General features: G+C 47.8%; 1 protein-coding gene across 1 annotated transcript; it reads right to left on the bottom strand.

Moving 5' to 3' along the window:
• Nucleotides 1-6539: 6539 nt before the first annotated feature.
• ARF3 (ARF GTPase 3) lies at nt 6540-24641 on the bottom strand. Its single transcript, XM_024575526.3, has 5 exons — nt 24440-24641; nt 11650-11887; nt 10707-10817; nt 10349-10473; nt 6540-9394 (listed from the first exon to the last, which is right to left on the bottom strand). Exons 2-5 carry the CDS (start codon nt 11795-11797, stop codon nt 9233-9235), a joined length of 546 nt encoding a protein of 181 aa, XP_024431294.1. The 5' UTR covers nt 11798-11887; nt 24440-24641; the 3' UTR covers nt 6540-9232.
• Nucleotides 24642-26421: the final 1780 nt, after the last annotated feature.

Genomic DNA, 26421 nt, shown 5'->3' with positions numbered 1-26421 from the left:
GAGTGTAGGAGCAATTCTGGCGGCTGCAAGGTAGTGGGCCCGGTCACTGGCCAAAGAGAACCCAGAACCCGGCAGGTGTATGTTTTCAAGAAGCTGAGCTCACAGAGATGTATGTGTATTAGAATCCAAGTGCAACTTCTGCCTCTGAGGACCTTGCAAAAATAGACATATCCTGAAAATGAGAGATTACACCTCATCTAATACAACCTAATCCTATGTAGAAAGTCTCTTTTGGGGGCAGAGGCCTTCTCTGGGTGCTAAGCCATAAATGTTAGGGAACAGTAAATTTTTTTTCTCTCTCTCTCCGTTTTACATTTTTAAAACAGCACTGACTAGGGCATCCTCATTCGCTAATGGAGCCATCAGTGAGATTTAACTTAACCAACCTGTGCTAGCAACAGTCTGAATTTCTTCCGAGAAGGCAGCCCTCTGGGAAGTTTTTTGACTCTGTCAATCAACATTCCTTTTGTTGGTGATATTTGTGATTTTCAGTAATCTGAGCTTTTGAATAAGACTCCGGTATGTGAAAGTTAATCGCTGTGCTGCAAAGATCTTGCCTGTTGGTCCCTGTAGGAAGTTAACTTTTGTTATTTTCCTCTTATATTTTGCTTATTACACAATTGCTTTAGGGTTAAATGAATTATGTTAAGATGCTTTGAAATTATATTATAGCACTCCTTGATTAAGAAGCTAAAATACTTGCTGTCATTTATTCCTTAAAAGACTTACATTAGTTTAGGACATTCTTAATTTTATTTTTCAGCACCTGGTTTATATTAATGAGTAAATATAGCACACACACACACAGAGGTCCTTGACTTAACGAGAAGAAAGGCCCAGCTCCTAACTGCAGCTTTACCCTGCCCCTCCTTCGCTCTCTCCACTAAGGTTTTCCCACTCTCTTCCTCCTGCCACAATTTGCTAACATTTTAAATGTGTTAGCAAATTGTGGCCCAATAGTTTCATGTCCCATAAATATCCTCTGAGGACAGTCTCAAGTTTCAAAATGGAGAATGTTCAGCTGTGTAGTGAATTTTTTTGCAGAGTGACTACACAAACTACTACATACATTTATCTGAAGTCTCCGAGAGCGAGCACCTCACACCTGCTTCAGTTTACAGAAATTCTGAGAATGAGAGCTGCATAACTCACAGTAGCTTCTATTAACAAATAAAAGTACCTATGATTTTTCCCTTTTTTGCTTAGGGATAGTGGGGATTTCTTTTACCTTCTGGGATAGAATTTTTTAAATTTTTTATGTATTTATTTTTAGAGAGAGGGAAAAGGAGGGAGAAAGTGGGAGAGAATCATCAATGTGTGGTTGCCTCTTGTGCGCCCCCTACTGGGGACCTGGCCAGAAACGCGGGCAGGTGTGTGCCCTGACTGCGAATAGAACCAGAGACCCTTTGGTTTGCAGGACGACACTCAACCCACTGAGCACACCAGTCAGGGCTGAGGTAGAATTTTTTAAGTGGAAGAAAAGGCCTTTTAAATATTGTCACAAGGGTCTGCAGTATCTCCTCTTCTACAAATACTGCAATATTTCTTTAAATTGTACAGGTAACAAACCAACTTCTTACTTCTTAACATCTTTGGAAAGAACTTTACCTAGTTAGGTAATTTTATAACTATGGGGTCATCAAAGCTACTCTCTTGATTCCTGATACAGAAAAAAAAATTCTATTCCTTATAACAAGGAAAAGAGAAATGCTGATTTTATTCCTGATAACTTGCAAAACTGGAACAAAAAATTTTTTTCTTTCCATTTTGGACCTAAACCTGCCAATTGGCATTTTGTGCATGAAATATGAAATTACTTTTTTATGGAGTATAAGTTCTTTTAAGTCCCTCAAAGGCTTGTCCCTGAGTGATGATGTCAGTAATAAAAAGCCTTTGGAAGGCTGAAGAGCTAGGGCGGCACCACGCAGTGGCGCTTCTGTAGGCGCGGGGGTGGCAGCTTGGTGCTGGGAGTTGCATGCTGTAACCAAGTGGTCAGCAGTGAAACAAGTACTTCTGGAACGTTTTTTGAAATTTTAAATTAAATTAAAATTAAATATTAAATGAATGAAGATGACATATGGTTCTATGCTGCATAATGATGTTTCGGCCAACAATGGAACACATCTACAATGATGGGTTCGTAAAATTAAGGGAGTTAAAAAACTACGACAGCCTAGCGACGCCATAGATTTGTCGCTGTCCTAATGTCACGGCCCAAGCCTGCCTCGTGTTTGCGGTGATGCTGATATAAACAAAATGACTGCGCTCCCCGTCATATAAAAGCGTATGTGCGATTGTGCACAGTACGTAATACTTGACAATGGTGATAAATGACTGTTACTGGTTTACGTATTTACTACACTATACTTTTTATAGTTTTTAAACTATTGATTTCAGAGAGGGAGGGAAATAGAAACATTGACTTGTTGTTCCCTTTATTTATGCATTCATTGGTTGATTCTTGTATGTACCCTGATTGGGGATTGAACCCAAAACCTTGGCATATCGTGACAATGTTCTAACCAACTGAGCTACCCAGTCAGGGCTTTCTCATAATTTTAGTGTGCTCTTTGTACTTATAAAAAACGTTTGCTATAAAACAGTGATGCCCGCAGCAGCCTCCTGTCTCCTGTTTACCATGTCTCTTGGTTGCATTATCCCCTTGTGCTTGAAGCCATCTTGTCATTCTGTACAGTAACACGCTGTACGGGCTTGTAGCCTAGGAGCAACAGCTTATACCATATAACCCATTCAGTGGCACGTGACTGTAGAGCGATACAAGGGAACGTGTGGGAGGCGCTGAGTGAGCTGTGCTAACAGAGCTAAAGGAGCCAGACCAGGGGGGAACAAAAGTCCTTGTAATTAGAGAGGTCATAGGCTTTGTAGATTTTAAAGGAAGGTGGTATTTTTAAACGATGAGAAATGAGATAAAGGCAGTGAGCCAGTATTTGGAGAAATGAATGGACCAGTATGGCTAGAGTACAGGATTTAGCCATGAGAGCAGAGAGGGAGGTGGCTGGAGAGGGACCAGCTGCCCCAGTGGCTGCAGCTAATTGTGGGGAGCCTTCAATGTCGGACTGAGGCAGTGGGAACCCACTGCGAGTTTCTGAGCAATGGGGTAGCAGTACATACCGTACTGATGATGTACCAGCTGACTGGGATGGTGTCATGAAGGAGGAAGACTAGTGTCCAGCTCTGAGGCTTTGTTTGGGAATCTGATGGGGGCAGGGAAGTGGGGGTCAAGTGAAGAGGGTGGTAGTGGGAATGGAAAGGACAAAACTAAGGCAACAATGTCACCCACAGAGGGCAGCGCAGGAAGCCCTTTCTCCTTGGGTCAAATTAGGAGGCACCTGAAAGACAGAGAAAGATGAGCCGGTTCTGGCCCAACCTTGATCGAACAGACAATTTAACTGGAGAACCACTAACTAGAAAGGCCTCCACCATCAAAGGTGTCTCTGTCAGCAAGTAGAGAAAACTCTACCACCTCCCCCTGCTTTCCAAAACTCACGGGGTACCCACCGTGCCCACCTTGGCTAAGGATAGTGACGTTTATTCATCCATCAAAGATGAGTGCCATTATGTGCCAAACAGTAAGCAAGGCACTGCTTTTTAAATGTTTTTAATGTTTACTTAAACACAGTGTTAATAAATAAAAAGCCTTGAGTCAGCACATCAAATCTGGGCTCCAAGTAGAATGCCATTTTTTCAAGGGCATGCATACCCTGGCTGACTAGATGTTTTCTTTTTAGGTATGGCCATGCACTCATCCACCCAAGAATGAAGCGTTTTCTCCCTCCCTGCTCTCCCCGATGGCTGTTCGAGCCAGGGAGGAATCATCCTTTCAATGCAAGATCTGGCACAGGCAAGAAACAAGATGCCCCATTGCTTATCTATTACCCAAAGCCAAGGAAGCACTCCTCTTTCCTATGTTCAGAACTCGGAAGTTAGCACTCAAATGCCTGTGGTTCAGAGATCCAAGCTATCCCCCAACACTTAAAAGGCCTCATACTCAATTCTGCCCTAGGATAGCTCTTAACAGTGTGTGGGATGGAACAGTGGAAGTGGGAGGTAGGTGGGAGGAGGGTGCCAGGTAGACAAGTTCATCCTGAAACCTCCTGCCGGGCCTGGACTAACTGGGCAGACCTCCTCGGAGACAGTTCTCAACACCTGGTTCGGAGGGAGGGTAGTGGGAGGGAGGGTACATGGGTGGAACTGCTCAGTTCTGGGCACGGAGGGCCAGAGCCCTGCCTTGGGTGCCCTCTCTACTCCACCACATCCAGGTCAGAAGCCAGATTTGCTCCTAGAGCCCAGGTCCTGTCTCCTACAGCCCGTGGCCGAAGTGAACACACCGCTCCGAGCCCTGATGGGGGACAGTCCTGATCCGAGTTCCTCACCTCCAGACCTCCTACCTTCGGTGGCACTGCTGCCCCATTACCATTCTCGAGACTCAGATTTCCTCAGACCTAGCCCGTTTCTCAGGAACTTAGGGTCATCCTTACCCCCATTCCAGCAAACAGGGCCAGGAAACCCAGTAAGAATGAAAAACCTAAAGAGGAAGGAAGGCATCTGGATCCTATCACTCCCCAGGGACCAGCACAATACACCATCCATCCAATTACCAGGCTAGAAGGCGGACAACAGGACTTTGGCCCTCCTACCTCCACATCCTTCAGAACTGGAAAAGAGGCTATTCTCAGCATCACGACTGCCTGCCCATAAACCCCTCCCTGCACTACGCAGCAGAAGAAAGGATACTCCCTACACAGTCACTACCCCACGTGGTCCACTAAGGGTTCCAGAGCATCCCAGAAAGGGATTCCCAGATTTCTCTCTCAGTACAGTGGACTGACTCCACTTTTAGCGCAAACTTGGAAAAAGAAGGTTCTAGATAAATACCTGTCAATTTTCTGCTCTGAGCAATCTACGTCCTTGGACTGGAAGTGATGCAGTGAATCCCCAGTTGATTACGTGCCCAGTGAATCTCCCTTGCCCAGATGACCCTGAAATGGACCCTGGGCCCAGGCCCCCTGACAAGCCATGACCGGAGTGTTACTCACGTTCTGAGAAGATGGGATTGCTATTTGTCTTAAGAGTTGGGTGCTAAGCATTTACCTGCCAAATTAAGTCCCCACCTCATTTCCCTATGACTGCCCAAAAGAAGCTAGAAGGTTTAAGCAATTGCCACAGGAAGACTCCCTCCACCTCCCTCCTGGCACCCTAAACTGCATGCTCAGGGTCAGAAGGGACTAGGTTATCCTCTTTCCCAAGTTTGTTCAGGGGCCGGCCAGCCAGCTGACGTCCTCTCCATTATCATTATCTTATGAGGGGCTGCAGCTCTAGAAGGTATCTATTTTTTATATGAATGAAGCACTTAGAAAAGGAGCTCCTAGCTTATCAATAACCAGTCACCAAGTAGGACTTTTGAGGAGCCTGGAAGGAGAAGTACCATCAGATTTTGAGCGTAAGTAGGTGATGTTTAAAGTTTATGGGATTGATAAAGGGATGTCTGGTTGGAGTAGTTTAAGGGTTCTGTAAGGGCAGAAGCACTGGCCCTTGAGGTGATGGCTTATTTTAGTAACAGGAGAGGGGCTGAACAGGAGAACTGGGACAGGGAGGGAATGGAATATAATGTACTTCACACTGAACACTGTCACTCAGGGCTCCCAAACTTACCATATGCCTAAACCCTTTCCCTTTCCCACAGCACCAGGACGGGAAGACCTCTGTCCTCAAAATTTAAGAAAGTATTAACAGTGGGGAACGCCTGCCTCGCTCACCCCAAGGGCGGCACGACTCCATTCTCTGCATGAAGCCAGACAATAGTAGCAGGAGAGGAAGTAAGTAGGGTGCAAGTGGGGTGGAAGGACGAAGGCTGTATGAAAAAGGTTTCCCCCCCAAAAATGTCTGTGGAATCTCTGGATGAGGCTGGAATCCGGACGATGGGGAACCACATGCTTGAAGTAGAGGGGATGCAGGGCTGTAAGTTGTGAGGAGGATCCAGTTCATTACACGACCCAGAACTTAACTCTTCATGCTTACTCACTGCCAAAGTCCAGACCTCAGTGGGTGTGGGGACTCCAATCTGTGGACGATGGGACCCTGTTCCAACCAGAAACACCTGATGCACAGGGCTGGGGAGATCTGAGAATGGAGATACTATGGGGCACTCAGAGTTCAGGGCCCTCTAGCTACTGATGTCCCCAAAGTCTACCAACAGGTGATGAATATGGCAGCCGATAGACATGGCTAAGTTCAGGGTTAAACCCTTTAGAAACAGAGCAACAGAGTCACAATGCCCTTACACTCTGGCGCCCAGTTCACTTAGGCCTCCCTCTGGGGTGTGATGGGAAGAAGTAAGCAGTGCGGAAATGAGCTTATGTTCATCCATGGGCTCACTCCCCCCGCCCCACCCCCTCAAGTGCCCTGTACCATCTGCTGAAGGAGCAGTCTGGACAGAGGCGCCAGAGACAGAACTACCCTCATCATCACACCACTGCCCCATAGCCTCTGCACGTCAAGGATAAGGTCTGTGCCAAAGCTGCATAAAACATGTTTAATTTCCAACCGTGGTCACAGTCATTGCGTACCCCGCATTTAGAGCAAGGAGAGAGAAGGTGAGTTATTAAATGTATACAGTCTACATTCCAGAGGAGGAAAAAAAGAAGAAAATCAGTTCAGAACAGCAGTTACCACTGTAACACCACAAACAAACTTTGGAGGAGAAGTGGGAGAGTCCCCAGGGAGAAAAGAGGCTGGAACAAAGGAAAGCATAAAATTAAACCCACCAGAGGAGAGGCAGGGAGGGAGTGGGCAGAAATGGACTGGAACACCTGATCCCAAAAGAACTTTTAGGTGAATGGGAATGTAGAAGGGTCCACCCCTGTCAAGGGCCTAGCAGCGGGATACTAGCAAGGTCACTCACTGCCCCCTGCTGGACATATCTTAAGCAGCACCAAGGCAACCTCCAAGGCTGCTTCCTAATACTCTTAGACCCATTGGTCCTTGGAGCCCCCAAAAGGAAGTGGAGGTGGGACTCAAATGAGGAAAATCTATTTTGGGACTGATATCTAACTAAGGAAGGCCAGAGAGGGAGTGAGGCAGGAGAAGAGGCAAAGTCCTCACCAACCACAAAGACAGAGAGTGGGGAATCCTAAGTAGGAAAGAACAAGGAAGGGGAGACAAACGGACAACAGCACTGAATGAGTCGGAAGGCAAAGGGAAGAGTTCAGGGAGAGCGGCAGCAGGAGCAAAAAAAGTCTGAGGAAGAGAGACAGAGGCAAAAAAAAGAGGGGAGGAAAGCATCTGTGGGGTCAGGGGAGTGAATACATGTTGAAATAGAAGCTCTAGCACCCCACTTCTCCCTACCACCAAACACACATATACATACACACGAAGGCTTAGAGAGCAAGAGAACTGCGCGCACCCACTGCATCTTGGGTAAGTAAAACATCACTAAGGAACTGGCACTGAAGGAGACACCCCTGGAACCTCTTTCACAGTTCAATCAGGATGGAGCGCAAGGGGTATTAATCTGCCTGTTGTAGACAAAAGTGACAAGAAGCCTGGCCCCATGGGATGGGGCTTGGGACAGCCTTTCTGGGAAGGGGTCCCTCAGCCATGCTGTGGGGGGCCCTGGGCCCTGACCTTAGCAGAAAGGTATGGGCAACCATCTTGGAGCTCAGAGTGCAGTCAGCATACACAGGAGCCCAGAGAAAAGCCAAGGCTTCACAAACACCATAGAAGTCAGGACCCCAGGGACGAGCACCCCCTGTAGACAGAGAGACTCTGTAGCAGCAGCTTCTGAACAACTACATAGTATTGATAATAGGGGAAGGACCCTGAAGACCACTGCATCACACCACCACCTACAACCACTTCAGAGTCCTAGTACCTCCACTCCAACCCACAGGTCCATTTATGCGAGTGGGTGAAGAGGGCAGGGGAAACCTGCTGGGATGAAGTTGGGAGGGACAGCAGGATCTGGAAACAATAGGAAATTCCCATCCTTCAGCACATCCTGAACTAGAAAAAGAAAAGTGGAGAACAGGGGAATTGATATTGAGGTCTGCTATGCTACCCTCACACCCCCACTCCCCAATCAACCACCCGGCCAGCCTGGGACTACTAGGATGAGGAAACTTCTGACAAAGGACAGATGGACCACCTAGCCCCCAAGATCAGAAGATTGGGGGTTGAGAAGACGGGAAAGTCAGGAATAGAACCAATGTCTCACTTTCTCCTGAAAAACAATAGGATGGAGATGGAAAACCTGAGGCCCTCCCTTGGTACCCTGGGACCCAAACATACAACATGGTCTTGTATCTCTACCTCCCCTCCAAGCTCCTGAGGGACAGATCTAAGGATGAGGGGGAGGATCAGTTGAACACTCTGAGCTGATAAGAGTGAGTGGGTTCCTCTCTCCTTCCCACTAACAAGGCAGGGCAGAATGGCATCTCCTTGGGAACAGTCATCTAGAGATAAATGCCACCCTCTGCCCTAAGAAGGGTGGAGAGAGGTAACAAGGAAGATGGTGGTGGAAAATCCATCATCTGTCCTATCATCCAGGAAAACCTACCTGCAGAAAAGAGAGGAACCAGTGTAAGACTGGGGCAGCCTTCCCTCCACCTTATTCCCTTTATCTCACCGACATGGGAGGGGCAGGTGATAGGCTAGAATGGGCAGTGTCCTGGCTCCAAGCCCTGAGCTGCACTCCACCCCCTCCACCCTTCTCCCGGCCCCTGCATACATATCTCTCTATACATGTATATACACGCGCACACAAGCACGCACACAAAGAGAGGCCCGTGCAATTTCCACGTAGAACAGGGAGAGGGTGGCGAAGGAAAAAAAGATGGTAGGAGAGGGGCCTGTATGGAGAGGGAAGGGACTCAGATGCCAAGAGCACAGTAATCAGAGCCAAACGAAGCAAAAAGACAGACTGCTCCCCCCCCACTTCCTGAACCTCAGAGGACGGGGGGAGGCACCCCATGAAACCATAACAACCTTGTTTTGTTTTAAATCTGTTAAATTGGAATGACTCATCATCAGGACAGCATTGGGGACTAGTCATGGACAAGGGAAGGGGGGGAGGCAGAAGAGATAGGCTCTTGTTGGGCATGCGGACATGATCCCCAGGGCCCTGGCCACACTGGCAAGGAAGGGGGAGGGCTGGGCAGGGAGACAGTAGGTATGTTAGGGGTGGATGGGGTGGTTGGATAGGGCTGCCTGGCTCTCACTTCTTGTTTTTGAGCTGGTTGGCCAGCCAGTCCAGGCCTTCATATAGCCCGTCCCCGCTGGTGGCACAGGTGGCCTGAATGTACCAGTTGCGATGACGCAGAGAATGCAGGCCCAACTTGTCTGTGATTTCAGCAGCATTCATAGCATTAGGCAAATCCTGGAGCACAAGGGAAACACACAAAACGGATCCTCAGGATCTTTCAAAGGCTTCTAGAACGACTACTACCAACGAGATGTATACCAGTACCCTCTCTTCCTCCTCCACTGTAGGGACCCACAAGATCCTAAGGAGCTGCTTTGGATTTAGACTTCCCAGAACCCCAGAGCTAAGACATTAGAAGTCATTCCAGCCTTGGCTGGTGTAGCTCAATGGACTGATAACTGGCCTGCGAACCAAGGGGTTGCCAGTTCGATTCCCAGTCAGGGCATGTGCCTGGGTTGTGGGCCAGGTCCCCAGTAGGGGGTATGTGAGAGACAACCACACACTGATGTTTCTCTCCCTCTCTTTCTCCCTCCCTTCCCTTTTCTCTAAAAATAAATAAATAAAATCTTAAAAAAAAAAGTCATGCCATTGGGTTGGTGGGAACCAAATATAGGAATAGTAGGAGGGAGGGCAGTCCCACAATAGTAGACAACAGGGAAGATGAAAAAGGGATTTGAGGTGACATCTACCACACCAATCCCTGAGGATGGGATGTTGCTAATTAAAGCTGTGGTGGGGAACAGGAAGAGGAGCATAAAAAGTCAACTAACCCCATTTCCCGCACTTTCAAAATTGAGAGCACAGTCACAGGGCTTCCTGTACAATGAGCTCTAAGACCCTTAATTTCTTCCTTTTTTAAAAAGATTTCATTTATTTATTTTTAGAGAGAGGGGAAGGGAGGGAGAAAGAGATGGAGAGAAACATCAATGTGTGGTTACCTCTCACATATCCACACTGGGGACCTGGCCTACAACCCAGGAATGTGCCCTGACTGGGAATCGAACCAGTGACCCTTTGGTTTGCAGCCCGCGTTCAATCCACTGAGCTACACCAGCCAGGGCTGTAAGGCCCTTAATTTCTGAGGCCAGGTTGCCCTCTCTCAAATCCAGGGGTGGAGAGAAACCTCACCTGTTTGTTTGCAAAGACAAGGAGCACAGCATCCCGGAGCTCATCCTCTGCCAGCATCCTCATCAGCTCCTCCCGGGCCTCATTCACTCGCTCTCGATCATTGCTGTCGACCACAAATATCAACCCTAGGGAGGCAGAGTGTGGGCTGCACAGAGACGACAGATGAACTTCCCTCCCCACCACCAAAACACAACACCCTCCTTATATCTTCTAAATATTTGCAACATTTTCTCCTCTTCTTCCACCCACAGTAGCTACACCAGGCCCAGGGTTAGGTGCCCATAACCAAGAATGACAGCCACACTCTGCTCACACCCAACCAACTCCTGCGAGTCCCTGGGCAATTCACATGCCGTACCTTGGGTGTTCTGGAAGTAGTGTCTCCAGAGAGGTCGAATCTTGTCCTGGCCACCCACATCCCAAACCGTGAAGCTGATGTTCTTGTACTCCACTGTCTCCACATTGAACCCTTTGGGAAAAAATAAACAGGCAATAGCCAGTTGGAGTCAAACATCAGGCTGGCAAATGATGCCGCAATGGGTTGATTTTGTTTCCTCCACACTTGGCCGTGATTCTAGCAAGGGAGAGAAAGCTAAGGCTTCCTCAGACCTAGTATTCATTGACCTTGTATCCTAAAGGCCAAAAAGAAAAACTAAGGTAAGAAGTGAAAGAGGATGAGAAGGGCCAATCGAGAGGTTCATGATCGCATGAGTAGTGCAAGCCAGCCTTCCCTACTCATCTTCAGTCTCTGGCTCTCCCTCCTACACAGAAATGACTCAGCCCCACTCCGGTACATTGGCCACCAGAGTCTTTCTCAGCTGAGAACCAGGGCCTGCGAGGCAGAGTGAAGGAAAAGAAGTAAGCTATATTCCTGGAGCCCCAAATGCAGAACCACCTACAGATGATGATCTGGAGCCCCATCCACAAGCCAAATGTTCTCTCTCCCACAGGCACGTCTTAACCAGACTCAGGGCCACTGAGGATCTAACTGAAGCAAATACAGGCCTCTGGCAAGAACGTCAAAGGCCTTCTCCTGCTTCCCAGGTAACACAGAGAACAAACCAGCTCAGTACCTGAGGGCAACTGTTGAGAGCCGGGCTGCAGAAGTTCCCCCAGTAGAGAAGGTCAGGGTAGGTGGGTAAACAGCAGCCCCAGCACCTGCTAGTAAGCTAAATAACCACTCTTCCCTGAACCCCAAATTGCATGGACTTGCCTGGTGGCCAAGTGGAAGAATCTAGGAATAAACCCCCTGCCTGGCTCAGCTGTGGGCAAGAAAACCTACATCCAAGCCATGTCCTTACCTATGGTGGGGATGGTGGTGACGATCTCTCCCAGTTTCAGCTTATACAGGATCGTGGTCTTTCCTGCGGCATCCAGGCCCACCATCAGGATGCGCATCTCCTTCTTCCCAATCAGGCTCTTGAGGAGGTTTCCAAAGATGTTACCCATGATCACAGCAGCTTTCTGAGGACAGCAGGGCCCAAGTAGGGGCAGTGGCAATCTGGTTTTGGCCTGGTTCCTGGTATAGAGGACTTGATCCTAGGCAAAGAAATGTAAAGTCATTACTAGCATCTGCTTGTCAGGATTTCATGTATATGGGATTTGTCAAAGTCAAGGCTGGAGTCCATTCATGACAAACTGAGAGTCTGAGGGGGCTATGAAGTCTGAGGCCCACTCAGACATACCCCAAGCCTTTGGGAGCAGAGACAAAGCAGCAAACACTCAGGACCCCTGCCCTGCTGGCAATCTACGTCGACTTTGGACAATTTTCTTTCACCTGTCCATATCTGTACCTGTAAATAGAGGGGTGTTAAAATAGATGATTTCCAAAGTCCATTCCCTTCTGACAATCTACATAATACCCCAAAGTATTGCAACATCATTAATGCACCTCCCTCCAACATTACCCTGAAACTTCTGGAAAGGGTAGGAGAGGAGGGAGTGGAATGAGGAGTGGCTCTTTGTGACTCCTGACAAAGTTCAGGCTTGCCAGGTTCCTAAGGTTTATGCTCTCTATTTTAATCAAGAGATTGCTTCGGTCTTCATATTTCTGCAACTCTACCTTCCTTCTACACACGAAAATTAACGAGGAGGAAGAAGTAAAGAGCACGCCTAAGGTCTCACCCTTCCCACTCCATGAAATGCTGGCTGTGACAGTGGCGCTGAAAGCTGAGGAGTAGGTGGGAAGAGACCACCCCTCATTCCTCAGCCAGGGAAACCCTAGGCTTGCCACGGCCCATCCGAGGACAGCTGCTCCTCGTGGCCACCTGCACTGAGGCTTTCTTCTCTAACCCCTCTCAGTCTATTTTAAAATCAAAATTAGGTCATGTTGCTCCTCTGTTCAAAACCCTCTCTTGGCTTCGTATCTTCCTTTCAGTAAAACTGAAAGCCATCCTACAAGGCCCTGCACGATCTGCATTCCCCATTTCTCTCATCAGCTCTCCTACTACTCTTCTGTTTGCTTACTCCACTTCAACTCCCCAACACTTTTCTGCCTCAAAGCTTTTGTAATGGCTAGTCACTCTGCCTGAAATGCTTCCCCTCCCAGACAACTTTCATGGAGTATTCCCTCACTTCCTCAGGTGTCTGTCCAAATGCCACCTTATCAAAGAGGTTTTCCATAACCACCTATAAAACCCACACACATGGGGGCGGAGGGGGCTATAAGGGGACTAAATGGTAATGAAAAAATTAAATAAATTTTTAAATAAAAACACACACACTCTACCCCTTACCCCACTTTTCTTCATAGCGTTTCCGACCACCTGACACATCACATACTTGCTTCTTGCTGCACTGTTTTTCTCCTCCTACTATAATGTCAGCTCCTTGTCTATTTTGTTCACTGCTGCATTCCCGGTACCTTGAATAGAGCCTGGCACATCGTAGTTGAATAACTAAACTAACTCCCAGGATCTCTACTGACCTCACTAGCAGCTCACTCAGATCAGATGCTTATGCCTGGTACATAGCAGGCCCTTAACAAACACCTGCTGAAAAAATGAAGGGAGCAGTAAGAACCACTATAAAGTGCAAAATGCCAACCCCAACCACTGTTCCCAACAGACAGGATCATGGAGTCATTTATTCACTCTCGTCTTCCCTCCCTTCTCTATGACACAGGACAGCCACAGAAATGCATCTTAAAAACAACAATGAAATGGGGTTCCGAATCATGCCTGCCAGGCAGTTCTCTGTGCCTGCAGGAGGCATGCGTCAGTGGGCAGCTTATTCAGCAATCACCATATGCCACTGCTGGCGTTCTCTACAGAGTCTGCGAACCACACACACACCCAACAGGCGCATGAACAGGTCAAGACAGAGTGCACCCAAGACTGTGAAAAGTGGATGGGGAGGAATCCTATTTACAAGCTAAAGCATGGGGGTTTGGTGGGAGTTGTTTTTTTTTTTTTCAAAAACTATTTCAGGTTTATTTATTTGTTGGTTTTTTTTCCCTCTTCTCCTCAGTTTGCAACAAATTCCAGAATAGTACAAAGAGGCCAGATCAACAGCCCCTGGAGACCAAAGTACTAGTTTGCCCGAAAAACAGAAACAGTGAATGCTTATGGAATGTTTCATCTTCAAAGGCTTCCCCAGACATTCACTAATGAGCCAGGCGTGGTGCTCCCCGGGGGGTTCCTCAGAAGAGCCCTGACCCTGACCCAGAGGGCTCACACCCCAGGGACAGGACCTGGCTCAACCTTAGGGCTCAACTTCAGCCAAGTCACCCACTAGCTCCTCCCTGCCCATCCTACCTCAACACACCCAGGCACACCAGATTCCCGAGGATCCCTGAGGCAGGTGGGGACACCTGCCCAGCTTAATACAATCAGATCCCACCAACCTTGGCAATTGGTGGTAGTCATACTGCTGGTTCTGCCACTGTCACCTCCAGAAATTTAAACCTTCCCCAAGTCGTCCTAGTTTTCATCTTGTCTCCTGCTCAGGTAGTCTTTCCTTCCGCTCCAAGTGGGGCTTTGCTTTAAAGTCTGGGTAATATGGTTTGGCCCGATTTCTGATCGTCCTGTCCTTCCTGAGCGGAACTATTGCTGATTAAATGTTTACCAACCATGAGTACCGCAGTGGCTGGAAAATATCTGTTGCCTTAGCCCTGGCTGGTGTAGCTCAGTGGACTGAGCGCCGGCCTACAACCAAAAGGTCGCCAGTTCAATTCCCAGTCAGGGCACATGCCTGGGTTGCAGGCCAGATCCCCAGTTAGGGGCCTGTGAGAGGCAACCACACATTGATTATTTCCCTCCCTTTCTCCCTCCCTTCCCCTCTCTCTAAAAATAAGTAAAATCTTTTTTAAAAAAAAATCTGTTGCCTCAGAACATGCATACACTGCCCTATGGTTTGCTTCTTTACTAAGCTATCAGGCTAAAGTCTTGGCTCAAAAGCTGATCCCAATGTTACACTTAATTCTGTTTCCTGGCACACCACAAGGGCCCTGAATTTCCAAACCATTCATGTGGCACTTACCACCTTGTGGAGCTTTTTTCTAAATCTGCACATGGCCTGTCTCCCCAATTTAACTGTGCATTCCCCATGGGCAAGGAGTATGCCTTTTACTTTGTATCTGTCCTTACTTTCAGTGCCAACCCACTGTAGGAGTTCAATCAAGCACACTGGCTGATTTCTGCTGCTTCTGAGGATGCCCTTACACTACTTCTTCTGCCTACAGTACCTGGTATCTGTGGGTGAAGCACAGATAGCTGCTTAGATGTCCTGTCAACTCTTGGCCATTTCCCACACATACCTGACCCCAGGACTGGTTGGAGAACACCATGAAAGGACCAGAAGACTACAACTGGTAGCCTTTCCTCTTGCCATTTGATATGCAATGGGGCTGATGGATAACTGGTGAAAAATCCAAGCAGTTACCTACCACGTGTCCCCTGAGGCAGCCCAGGGCCTTGAAATTAATGGACAGTATGACTCCTCTTTAATATAATCAGGAACTTGATTCAGACAAGCATTCTGAAGTGGGTGTTGGCTTTCTCTGTCCCTGCGTGCTCCCGGAGAGCGTGGGCCGCCACCACCAGGACGGGGGCAGCGTTCGGCTGTGCACCTTGAACACTGATCTCTGGCCATGTAGCCAATCTCACTTTTACCATAAAGCATTTCTAGAAAAAGCTCCGGGAAGCAGAAGGGCAACCCCACCCCCCCAACCCTGGATTGATTCCCTGTGCACTGTATAGCCTGTAGTCACTCTCTTCTACCACAGATGGTGCTCCTGTGTGGACAGGGCAAAATGCCAGGGTTCCATGGGCTGGTGGAAACCAGGAGTCAGCAGTTAAAACTGAAGGTGAATGGCTGAAGATGAAAAATGGAATACAGTAATATCTCTATTAACAAGGAGGCTACCTCCACATTCTATGCTACAGTCACAAACTTCTTTATCAGGGGTATAAAAGAAAAAAACCAATAGGGGCTCTAAAAATGTGTTTCCAGTACAATCTGTGTAGGACATTGCAGGAGTTCAATCAAGTGCATTGGCCAATTTAAGCTTTGCCTGAGGATGTCCTCACTGAGGACCACTCGCTGTCCCCAGTTTGCCCCAGCCCCCACCACGAGGAGAGGCAGGTTGCTGCTGTAACTGGCTGCTCAGCCATCCTGGTTTGTGTGTTGCAGGAACATGTCTGCCTCACTCTCCAAGTGCTTTTGAGAGTCATAGCTCCGCCTGCCATGCACGCTCCCCCCTGCCTGCCTCCAGTAACTGGCTCAGGCACGTGTTTTGAGACAGCTCTGAGGAGATTCCTGATCTGGCACCACCTCCTCCTCTCTGGGCCACACGAGTCCAGGGAAAGGAGGACCTCTCTCTCCTAAACCATCTGCTGCCAGGCAAGGCACACTGAAAAGCAGCTTTGTTCCCAGATAATTTTCAAACCGAGATATCGCTAATAGAGATGCTATTTTTAGCATGGCCAATGGAGCAGACCAATAAAGTTTAAGTAAACAAAAGCAGGGTCTCCCTGTATTTAGTTTCCTTAGTGCAGCTGGCTTGTGACTGACCTCTGTAAACTTTTCCAAGTGTTTGTCTCAAGAGCACTGTAATCAGCACATAAGAACTCTTACACTAGTATCCCAACGACTTCTACTGGACTCAAAGATTTCCCAAAGCCAAGACATCGCTTCTGAGGTCAGCTTCCACCCATTCATTAAAAATTTATTGAGTATACTGAACTAGAGACACAGAGAGGAAGACAGTTTCTGCCTTCATAGAACTCAGTCGATGGGAGGGAAAAATTAGTGAACAGAGGGTTACAAAGCAGTGTGAAGGTAAGAGCAGGTAAGTACATAGCATTATGGGGACAGAAAGCAGGAGCAGTTAATCAAGAGTGGGGGGTAAAGGATGATTTCCAGACACGTTCAGATCACACTTGAGCTTATTCCTGAAGGCAAAGTAGGAATAAGACAATACAGAGGGTAAGGGGCAGAAGGGAAGGCATAAAGACTTGAGTTAGAGATGGCACCTTTTATTAGGAAAAGCCAAGTGCAACTGGGAGGTGGTTCACATGGATGCAGCATGGTGAATAAAAACACGTGATGAGGCTGGGGAGGTAAGTGAGGGCCAGATCATGAAGGGCCTCAAAAGGCCACACCGAGTAACATGATCAGATACATGCTTTAGAAATACCATTCTGGCAGCAGTTTAGGGAAGTTAAAAGGGGAAAAACTAGAGGCAGAGAGAATACTGGGGAAATACGGTAATACAGGTGAGAAATCACAAGTTCTTAATTAAAGAGGACATATTGGAAACATCGAAACAGCAGAATCCACAGGACTTAATGACTGATTAAACATAGGAAGGTAGAGTAGAAAAGTCAAAGATGACTCTCAGGTTTCTGTCCCGGGTGATTCAGTGGCACGTCTTTACACAGGAAATAACAAGAGGAACAGATCTGAGAGTGACAATGTTTGTTTTTGGATTCAACATTGATTTTGAGGTGCAAAGGTATGAAGCATAACAGAAAAGTCTGGTCTGGGTGACTGGGAACCATCTGTGCTGATGACAGATGAAGCCACAGAAGAAACAAGATGATCGATGATCCAGGACGGCTGCCTACCCAACGGCCATTCTTCCCCTTCTTTCTTCGGACAGAACCTCTCATTTGCTCAGATGGTGGGGCAGGGGGTATGAAAACCAATCAGCCTAAGGGCTCTGGGCATTCCACTTCCCTTGCCAGTGAATGAGTCACAAATGGTCGTGTCCTAGTTATAGCCAATAGGATGTGAGAAAAGTCTTCTGGGAGTGTCTGGGAAAGTTTTCCACAAGCTTAAAAAAGGACATATGGCAATGTTCTTTTGTTCAGCCTTTGGATGTTGATATAGAAGGATGTGATGCTGGAGTAATCTTGAAACCTTGAAGGGCCAGACAAAAGAACTCTACAATGTGAGAGGAAAAAAATGGAGAAAACTTGGGCCTTTAAAAACACGGTCAATGCCCTGAATGGTGTGGTTCAGTTGGCTGGGCGTTGTCCTGCAAAGCCTACGGTTGCAGGTTTGATTCCAGGTCAGGGCACGAACCAAGGTTTCAGGTTCAGTCCCTGGTTGGGGGTGCATATGAGAGGCAACTGATCAATGTTTCTCTCTCACACTGACATTTCTCTCCTTCTCTTTCTCCCTCCCCTCTCTCTAGAAATAAATAAAATCTTAAAAAACAAAACAAACAAAAAACACTGTCAAGCTGGTAGATTAAAAACAAAAAACAAGAAAGTGCTCTATCCCTAGATGACTTTTTCTGTGTGTGGTAAAAAAAAATACAAAAACTTTACCATTTAAACCGTTTTTAAGTGTATGATTCAGTGGCATTAAGTATATTCTCATTGTTGTGCAACCAGAAACTTTATACCTATTAAAGAATAACTCCCACTCCCTCCTCCTCCTGCCTCTGGCAACCACCACTCCACTTCCGTCTCTGTACACTTGACTCTTCTAGGCACGTCATGTAAGTGGGACCGCACAGTGCGTGCCCTTTTCTGTCTGGCTTGTTTCCCCTAGCCTTCTTGCTATATGCTGTAACAAATCCTCTTCTTGTTTGAGTCCCAGCTGTGTTTCCTGCCTTTTGACAGCTGACACATTCTAACTGATACATCTGGAGAGGCTCTGTGTACAGTGAGAGAGGAGAAAAGGCCAAAGGCAGAAACCTGGGGCGAGTCAACATTTAAAGCAGTGGGCAGAAAAGGAGGCCAGGAAAGAGAATAAGAAGCAACCTGAGGGACAGAAAGAAAATTCAGAGGCCCTGGCTGGTGTAGCTCAATGGACTGAGCGTGAGCCTGCAAACCAAAAGGTTGCTGGTTCGATTCCCATTCAGGGCACGTAAAAAAATATGTATATTTAAAAAAAAAAAAGAAAGAAAGAAAGAAAATCTAGAGAGTAAGACATCACAGATACCAAGGAGGAAAGAACATTTAAAAAGGAAGGAAGACTGAAGGCTATAGAAAGGTCAAATCAAGCCCTGGCTGGTGTGGCTCAATGGATGGAGTGCCAGCCTGAGAGCCAAGGGCTCCCCAGTGGGGGGTGCATGAGAGACAGCCACACATTGATGTTTCTCTCCCTCTTTCTCCTTCCCTTCCTCTCTGTCTAAAAATAAATAAAATCTTTAAAAAAAAAGAAAGGTCAAACTAAGATAAGGCCTAGAAAATACCTATTGAATTTAGCTACCAGGCAATCAAGGATAACCTTGGTATAAATGAAAACATAATCTAGCTAGAATTAGGTTCCACCTGCCCTGGCTGGTGTGGCGCAGCTGGTTGGAGCATCGTCCCATAAACCAAAAGGTTACAGGTTTCATTCCCATTCAGGGCACAGGCCTGGGTTGCGGTTCTGTCCCCTGTCGCAGTGCCATGGGGAGGCAACCCATCAAAGTTTCTCTCACATCAATGTTTCTCTCTTTCTCTCCCAATCTCCCTTCCTCTGGCTGGATATAGCCTCAGGTGAGAATTAAAAAAAAAAAAAAATTAGGCTATGCTTAACTCAATTAGTGGTGTTTAGGCTCAGGTCATCTTACCTTCTAGTCCAAGATGATGACTCCAGGACAGGACGAGCTGAAGGCCACAAGACAAGCAGAAAGGACCCTCAATCACCATGGGTGACTGAGACCTTGGGAAGGCTCCGGTTTTTCCCACAGGCAACACTCAGCAAGTGAGTCAAAACAGAGAATCGGGTCTGTTTCAGAATACACGGACTATCCAAGTAAAAGTGACCAGATTTTTTTTTTCAAAACTAGACTCATTGGTTTCTTTGGAACATTCTGTGGTACTGCTGCTCTCTAACCAATTCTTTTAGTTTGCCCTATTCTTAAAACCTGACCAGCTCACAGCTACTCCATCTCCTGATATTCTATGGTTGCTCCAATACCCACATCTATAGCTTGAACATTGAGAACACTATACTTTTCTAATTACACAATCACTGAAATTCCACCAGTAGTCAGCCTAAAGCCCTAATAAACCTTTGTCTGCAATCTGCTCCCACAGCACAGGTCAAGATGGAGCTGCCAGCAAACAGAAGAAACAGGAAACCAGGATTTGGACAAAAGCAACAATTAGAGAGCACCCGAAGGGTACAAGAAGACAGGGAACTGACTACCTTGGGAAATAGGAGCCCTTTGTGATCCCTTATCACCTCAAACACACTTCTACTCTAGGACTTACCACAGTATGTTTTATTCACATGTTGGTTTCCTTCTCCAGAGCTTCAACTTCCCAAGTAACTTGCCTTTACCACATTACAGGCAGCTGGAGATACTGATCCCATCAGTACTATGGGGGTAGGCAGGGCTGCAAGTGGCTAGAGCCCTTGGGCTGGCCGTATCAGGTCGCAAGCAGCTATGTCTGTCTCGCTATTACCGTTTTCTGTGTGTGCCATGGTGGGAAAAGGTGTGGGAAGTACTTCACTGGACTATGAGCCCTTTGCCAGCAGGGACCATGCCTCACTCATGTTTCATGCCCCCAGCATCCAGCAGTATGATCTGTCGCTAGTGATCTGAGGCTTATCGTTGAGAAGCACAGTACTGCTGATGGTGGCAACACACTTGTGAGGCTGAGGAAGGCATTATTTTTAGGTATCCCCGATCCTTTTCCTGTATCTGACAAACTGAAGAAGTGGTTTCTTTCTTCTCAGAGCTCTAGAGTTCCTTGGATGGGATTCAGAGGCTGCCTGGCGGACAGAAGACACTATATGAGAGGCTCTAATTATGCTCCCCGACTCTCCTCCACCGCCAGAGCGGCCCCACTTCTATCCATTGTATGTCTTAGGCTTCAGGTAAGATTTTACATATGGTAACACTGGATTGCTTTAAAAAAATGTGGCGGGGCGGGAGGTACAAAACAACAACAAGAGCAAATGTTCTCCTGGATCCTACCTAAATCATGTTAAAGTTTAAACATTCATGCTGGACACTCTTGTGTATAAGCTCATAAAGGAAAAGCTGCACCTCACCGGTAACGGGAGAGCTAAAACATTCCATGAGGGTCTGTGACACCCAGTTACCTTTCTTCAGGAACATGGTATTAATGGTGGGTCCCTGAAATCTCAGCCATCTCCTTTCTGGTCCGTCTGGTACAGCAGACCCTCTGCAGAAGTCCATGACACAGCTCTAACATGCTCACGGAACCCCACCTCAGTTCTTCCCGGACTACAATACGAAGCCTTTGAACACTTGCGGGAGGGACTCTTTCCAAATGTTCCCCACGTCTTTTCATTATCAAAAAGCTTTATTGGCACTCTACCTACATTTGTGACAGATGATGGAAAAGGTATAGTAGACAGAATTACACAGATATCATAACTCTGGACCTTAATATAGTACATTCTGAAACACACTCAAGAGGTAGATGTTGAAAAGAGATAGGATTAAATGAAAAGTGGCCCAGAAAATGAAGGATGCTGAAATGCTCAACGAGACCTAAGTTAATGGAACCCAAGAATCTAAATCCGGACCTAAGTCAATCAGGGTGCACCTTTATGGAAGAACCAACCATTACCTCAGAGTCATGCTGACTTTAACATGAACACTATTCTTCAGCCCCCACATCCTCACCCAAGCTGATGGCTCAGGGCCTCTGCCTCGCTCCAGCTTCACCTCCCACTCAGGCAGCAGGAGCTGCCTCTGTGAAGCTGATGCTGAAAAAAGATTTCACTGCTCATAAGCCCACAACAAGCCCAGAGAGTCATGGTAACAATCATGCCTCTACACAGGCACCTCGGGCGGCAAGCTGTTCTTTTGCAAACCTTTAAGGCAGCCCTGAGTGCTCACATTATCATGACCATTGCGATGTTGAGTATTAATGGCAGTTACCATTTGCTCGGGGCTTACTATGTGCTTTGTACAATACTAAGTGCTCTGTGTGTATTACCTCATTTAATCTCATGCCAGCTCTAGGAAGTAGGTACTACCATTATCGTGCTCTTTACAGATGAGGAAAATGGAGCTCAGAGAGGACAAGTAATTTCACCAAAATCATACAACTAGTAATAGCAGAGGCAGGATCTCAACCCAATGTTGTCCGATTCCAAGGTCCACATCTTAATTACTGTACCATTTTGCCTGTAAATTCACCTGCAAAAAAATGCTGAGGCATGCCAAACCCAGCTATATACTTTGAGTCTCAGGCCTCTTGGCATCCACTTATAAAGGTACATGGGGAAGCAGATTCCACAATTTCCCTCAGTTATTTACTCAGCTTTAACAAACCTGGTTTTAAAGAAGTTCCTTCTTCAAACCAACGAATCCTGCCCACTGTCCTCTGAGTCCATTTCCTCTTATGACTCCAGTGGAAGAGAGCAGCAGAGATGAACACACACAGTATGACCCTTTGTGCACTGGCCACTTCACTTCCACTCTTTCCGGCCTGCTGTCTGCCTCCCTCTATACTTGCATTCAGTGTGTAATAGCAGCTACGACTCACTGGCACCAATTCTGTGCCAGGCACCACATACATACATTGGCTCCCTCCTCCATAATCTCCAGGATTCCAATTTGCAGACGATACTCTGAAGGATTTAGAGCTAATGAGGAGACCCCTTTGCCTAAAATGGCGGGGAGCAGGAGATCCGGGATTTCAGATAAATAATGACTCTGTGTTTTAGTAAGTTTTCTTCTTGGGCCTTAGTTTCCATTTTCCATGACTGTTTTGTGCCTCTTAGGAAGTTGGAGAGACCAAGACTTCTTAATTCCAAAGGCTAAAGGCCTTTGTATCTTCCCTCAGCTCTCTCCAGGCACTCTCCCTGACAGCCAAGCCATCTCCTTCTCCTTAAACTGCAGTCAAAAAGCTTGCTGAGTTCTATACATTCACATCCTGTCTTCATCACGAGAACCTACTATGTGCAAAGGCTTGCGGGAGACGCAAGATGAGCCCCAATTAATCCCTGCACTCGAAAAATCTTAGTCTCTCTAGAAAAACAAGACATGCACATAAAAATTTTGACTATACCAAGTAATAATTCTATGCTGGGAGGCAGGAGGTATGTGCATGTGTGATCATGAGGCCCTTTCCCAGATGCATCCAAGGTCAATGATTCATTCTGTGAAAGGTGAACCCCATGGATCTGCTTCTTTCTTAAAATGAGCTTTAAGAGACATGTCATTCAAACTCAAGTCTAGCCCTGACCAATGTGGCTCAGTTGACTGGGCATCGTCCCACAAAACAAAAGGTCGCCCTTTGATTCCCAGTCAGAGCCCATGCCTGGGTCGTGGGTTCCGTCTCCTGCCTGGAGCATGTGCAAGAAGCAAGCAATCAATGTTTCTCTCCCTCTCTCTCTTCCTCCTTTCCCCTCTCTCTAAAAATAAGTTTAAAAATCTTAAAGAAAACCCCTCAAGTCTATTGTGCAACTGCCCTGCTCTGGTCAGAGCAAGTGGACACACCCCAACGACAAGCTCAAGAAAAAATGGCAACAAATTAGGGACAAGGAAGGAAGTACACAGAGACTGGACTGTCCTGTTGCACTGACCCAAGCAATCAGACTCCTGCAGCAGATCTCCTACCAATAAAACTTTCATGCCATGGACCAGGGGTGACCCAATCCAACAGCAGCAGAAACAGGTTTTAAGTTTCACTTCTCCCTCACCCGGATGACCTCACTATTTCTTCTCACTCCTGACCACATACCACACGGCTCCTGGCCTGGCCAGAGGAAGACTGGCAGTAATACAACCCAGAAACAAGGGAACTCCCCCAAAAGAGGAGCTACCACTTTGCTAATCAAGAGGCCTGTTTTAACAGGGAACTCCACCTCCCCCTCCCTTCCCCAAACATTGGTGTAAGCAATGGCTCCATTTTCTGTTCCGGGAATCCTGGTACTTCCTAAAGAAAGAAAGCGGATTGGAAGACACAAACTCAGAGCCAGCGACAAGACGCTCCCTCCTCCTGTGAGACCGCCCCGCCCCCGCTTTGCCTAAGGGAGGAAGACACCACCTCTCTTCCCGAAGGCAGATCAGACCCCCCCTCCCCCTTCTGCCTCCCCTGCTCCCTCTCCCCACCTGCTGCCCTCTTCCAATGTGCTGTTCCTAAGACCCGAAAGCGCAACGTCCACCACATAGTGCCCATGGGGTGCTCCACTATAGCTTGTCCTGCCGGCTACTCCCTAAACCGGCTATGTACCCTTGTCCCATAAGGGGTGAGGTTGTCACAACAGCAAGGCTTCTCCCGCCTCCTATTACTAAGGTGGAGGGAAGGGGGGGTAGAAAAAAGCAGCATTCCCTAGCTCTTTTTCAGGAAAAGGACACAAAACATCCATCACCGCCCCCGCATCACCTCTCCCTGGACTGCTTTCCTCCTCCTCAATCCCGACCCCTTCAAAGCCCACCTTCTGCAGGAGAGGGAACCTAACTGCAGCCCAGGTCGCCCCCTTGTGCGAGGCGGAGGACAAATCCGTAGGCGCCCCCCGCCCCCGCCCCCACCCCAGCTCCACGTCCTTCAAATGCGGGGGCAGGCGTGAGGCTGGCCCAGCGCCCCTTCTCCGACCTCTCGGGTGGGAAGGACCACAACGCCCCAAGCCAGGCAGTGCCCAGCAGGGGGCTCTAAATCCTCAGCCCCCACCCCGAGCCGCTCCTCTACCAGGAACCGCCTTCCCTCCCCAGCCCCTCACCTGTTCCTGCTACCCAGCTTCGCCGCCGCGGCCGTCGTCTCCGCCCCCGCAGGTTCCGCTCGGCTCCCTCCGGACCCCCAGCCAATTTCAAGGCGGCTGCTCCCCTTGCTCCGGTCCCCGACTCCCTCCTTCCTTCCCTCTACCTAGCACCGGAAGCCGCGACAGTGACAAGAGCTGCGCGGCGCACCCCCACCCCCAGACCGGGATACTTCCCACCTCCCTGATCACGCGAGAGCTGCGCGGCAGCGAGCGGCAGTTCTCGCGAGAGCTATCACCATGGCAGCGGCTGCAGCAGAGGCATCCGGGTGCTAAAGCTGAAGCCGGTTGCCGCGGTGGGGGCTGAAGGCTGTGAGCGGTGGAGGCTGGAGCTGCGAGCCAGGGAATGAGGATGAAACAGTGGGAACTGAGGTGACTGTATGAAGCCCCGGGGCCATACCTGGAATTTAAGGACTGGGGCCGCCTGCTGGCCACAGTGGAGAGAGGTTGAGCTGAGAGCCCCGGGGGCTCCTTGGGCAAAGCCAGGAGAAGGGATGAGTGAAGAGGCCTTGCTCTAGCCCACCTAACTCCTCCAGACCTCTTCTTTCTTTCTTAACCATGGCTAACAGCAACCCCCTGAGAGCTCTGCTTCATCAGTGTTGCTGCACAACTCCTAACCTCTGTTACTCAGGGGGTCTGAATCAACACATCGTTTCCCATAGGGAAGAGAAGGGACAGTGATGAATTTAAGAAACTGAAGGACACAACAGCTCTGGGCCAATTAGGAAGTTGGGACGTTGAAGGTTAAAACCTAATATCCAGAGGTGTGGTTTGAGGAAGTGTTCCTAGATGATTATGAATTTTAGTACCCCAAGGAAAGTGAGAGACTTTGCATCCATGTTTCTCTATTCCTGCCCACCGCCCCACTTTCCTCACACACATTTCTGCACCTGGTCTAGACCTGCAAAGCTGCGTTGGAACACTCTAGGCTGTCACAGAAGAAGGGCACTAGAAACGCTAAGAACAGAAGGTTCTCTAAGTGCCATCTCTGCGTTCACAGCAGTATAAGGAACACATGGCTCTTCCCTAAACCCTACGCCAAAATTGCTGCTTTACTGGATTTTTTTTTTTTTGCCTTGTTTCTTGTCTCCTTCCAAGAAGTAGGCTGATAGATAGCCACACATGTCTACCTCTTATTCCCATCAACCTCTGGTGCATGCATTCACCAGTCTCTTCCTCTTAGTCCAGTCTTTCTTTGGCATTGTCACCTAGAGAATAACATGACCCTAGAATCTGAAGCCAAAAGAGACCCTAATTTAAGATGGTGAGGGAAGAGATGAATACAAGGAACATGCTTATAACAAAGAGAGTTGTATCTGTCCTGCGCTGTTGCCATTAAGGGCCTTCGCCCGCTAAGTTTTTCTTTTCTTTTTTTTTTTTTTTTTGATCCTCAACCGAGCACATGCTTATTGATTTTAGAGAGGGGAAGGGAGGGAGAAAGGGGAAAAAACATCGACGTGAGACAGAAACACTGATCGATCGGTTGCCTCTTCCAAGCTCCCTGACCAGTGACCAACCCTTACAACTGAGGTCCTGACCAGGAATTGAGAACTTCCAGTTTACAGGACGATGCTCCTACCAACTGAACCACACCTTCCAGGGCTAAGCTTTGTGTTTTCAATGGCAGAAGACTCCTCCAGTGTTTTTACAGGCTCCTAGAGTGGGCCCTGTGATACTGCCACATGATTACTTTACTCTTTACATTTCATTTCCTAGAATTTTCTAGGAACACCCCACCAGGTTATGTCCCACACTGATCATGAAAATTATGCTTTACATGCCCGTTCCCTAGTACCCAACCATACCAACAAGACTTGTGGTATCCTTACAGGAACTGGAACCCATCAGTGTTACTGCCCAGGACTTCACATGGTCTCAAGGTTGCGTCCCAGGCATGACAGAAAGATGGAAATGGTGTCAGCCTAATATGGTAGGCAGCAAGTACC

The sequence above is a fragment of the Desmodus rotundus genome, chromosome 3, assembly GCF_022682495.2.
Source record: "Desmodus rotundus isolate HL8 chromosome 3, HLdesRot8A.1, whole genome shotgun sequence".
NCBI classification, from domain to species: domain Eukaryota; kingdom Metazoa; phylum Chordata; class Mammalia; order Chiroptera; family Phyllostomidae; genus Desmodus; species Desmodus rotundus.
Note: the sequence above shows the minus strand (reverse complement) of the source record. Positions and strands in the feature narration are given on the sequence as shown.

Coding starts and splice junctions, on each gene's coding strand:
- ARF3 (XM_024575526.3), bottom strand. CDS start 11,797: ATGGGTAACATCTTTGGAAACCTCCTCAAGAGCCTGATTGGGAAGAAG. Junction 10,818..11,649: donor CACCACCATCCCCACCATAG/GTAAGGACATGG, acceptor TTTTTCCCAAAG/GGTTCAATGTGGAGACAGTG. Junction 10,474..10,706: donor CTACTTCCAGAACACCCAAG/GTACGGCATGTG, acceptor CTGCCTCCCTAG/GGTTGATATTTGTGGTCGAC.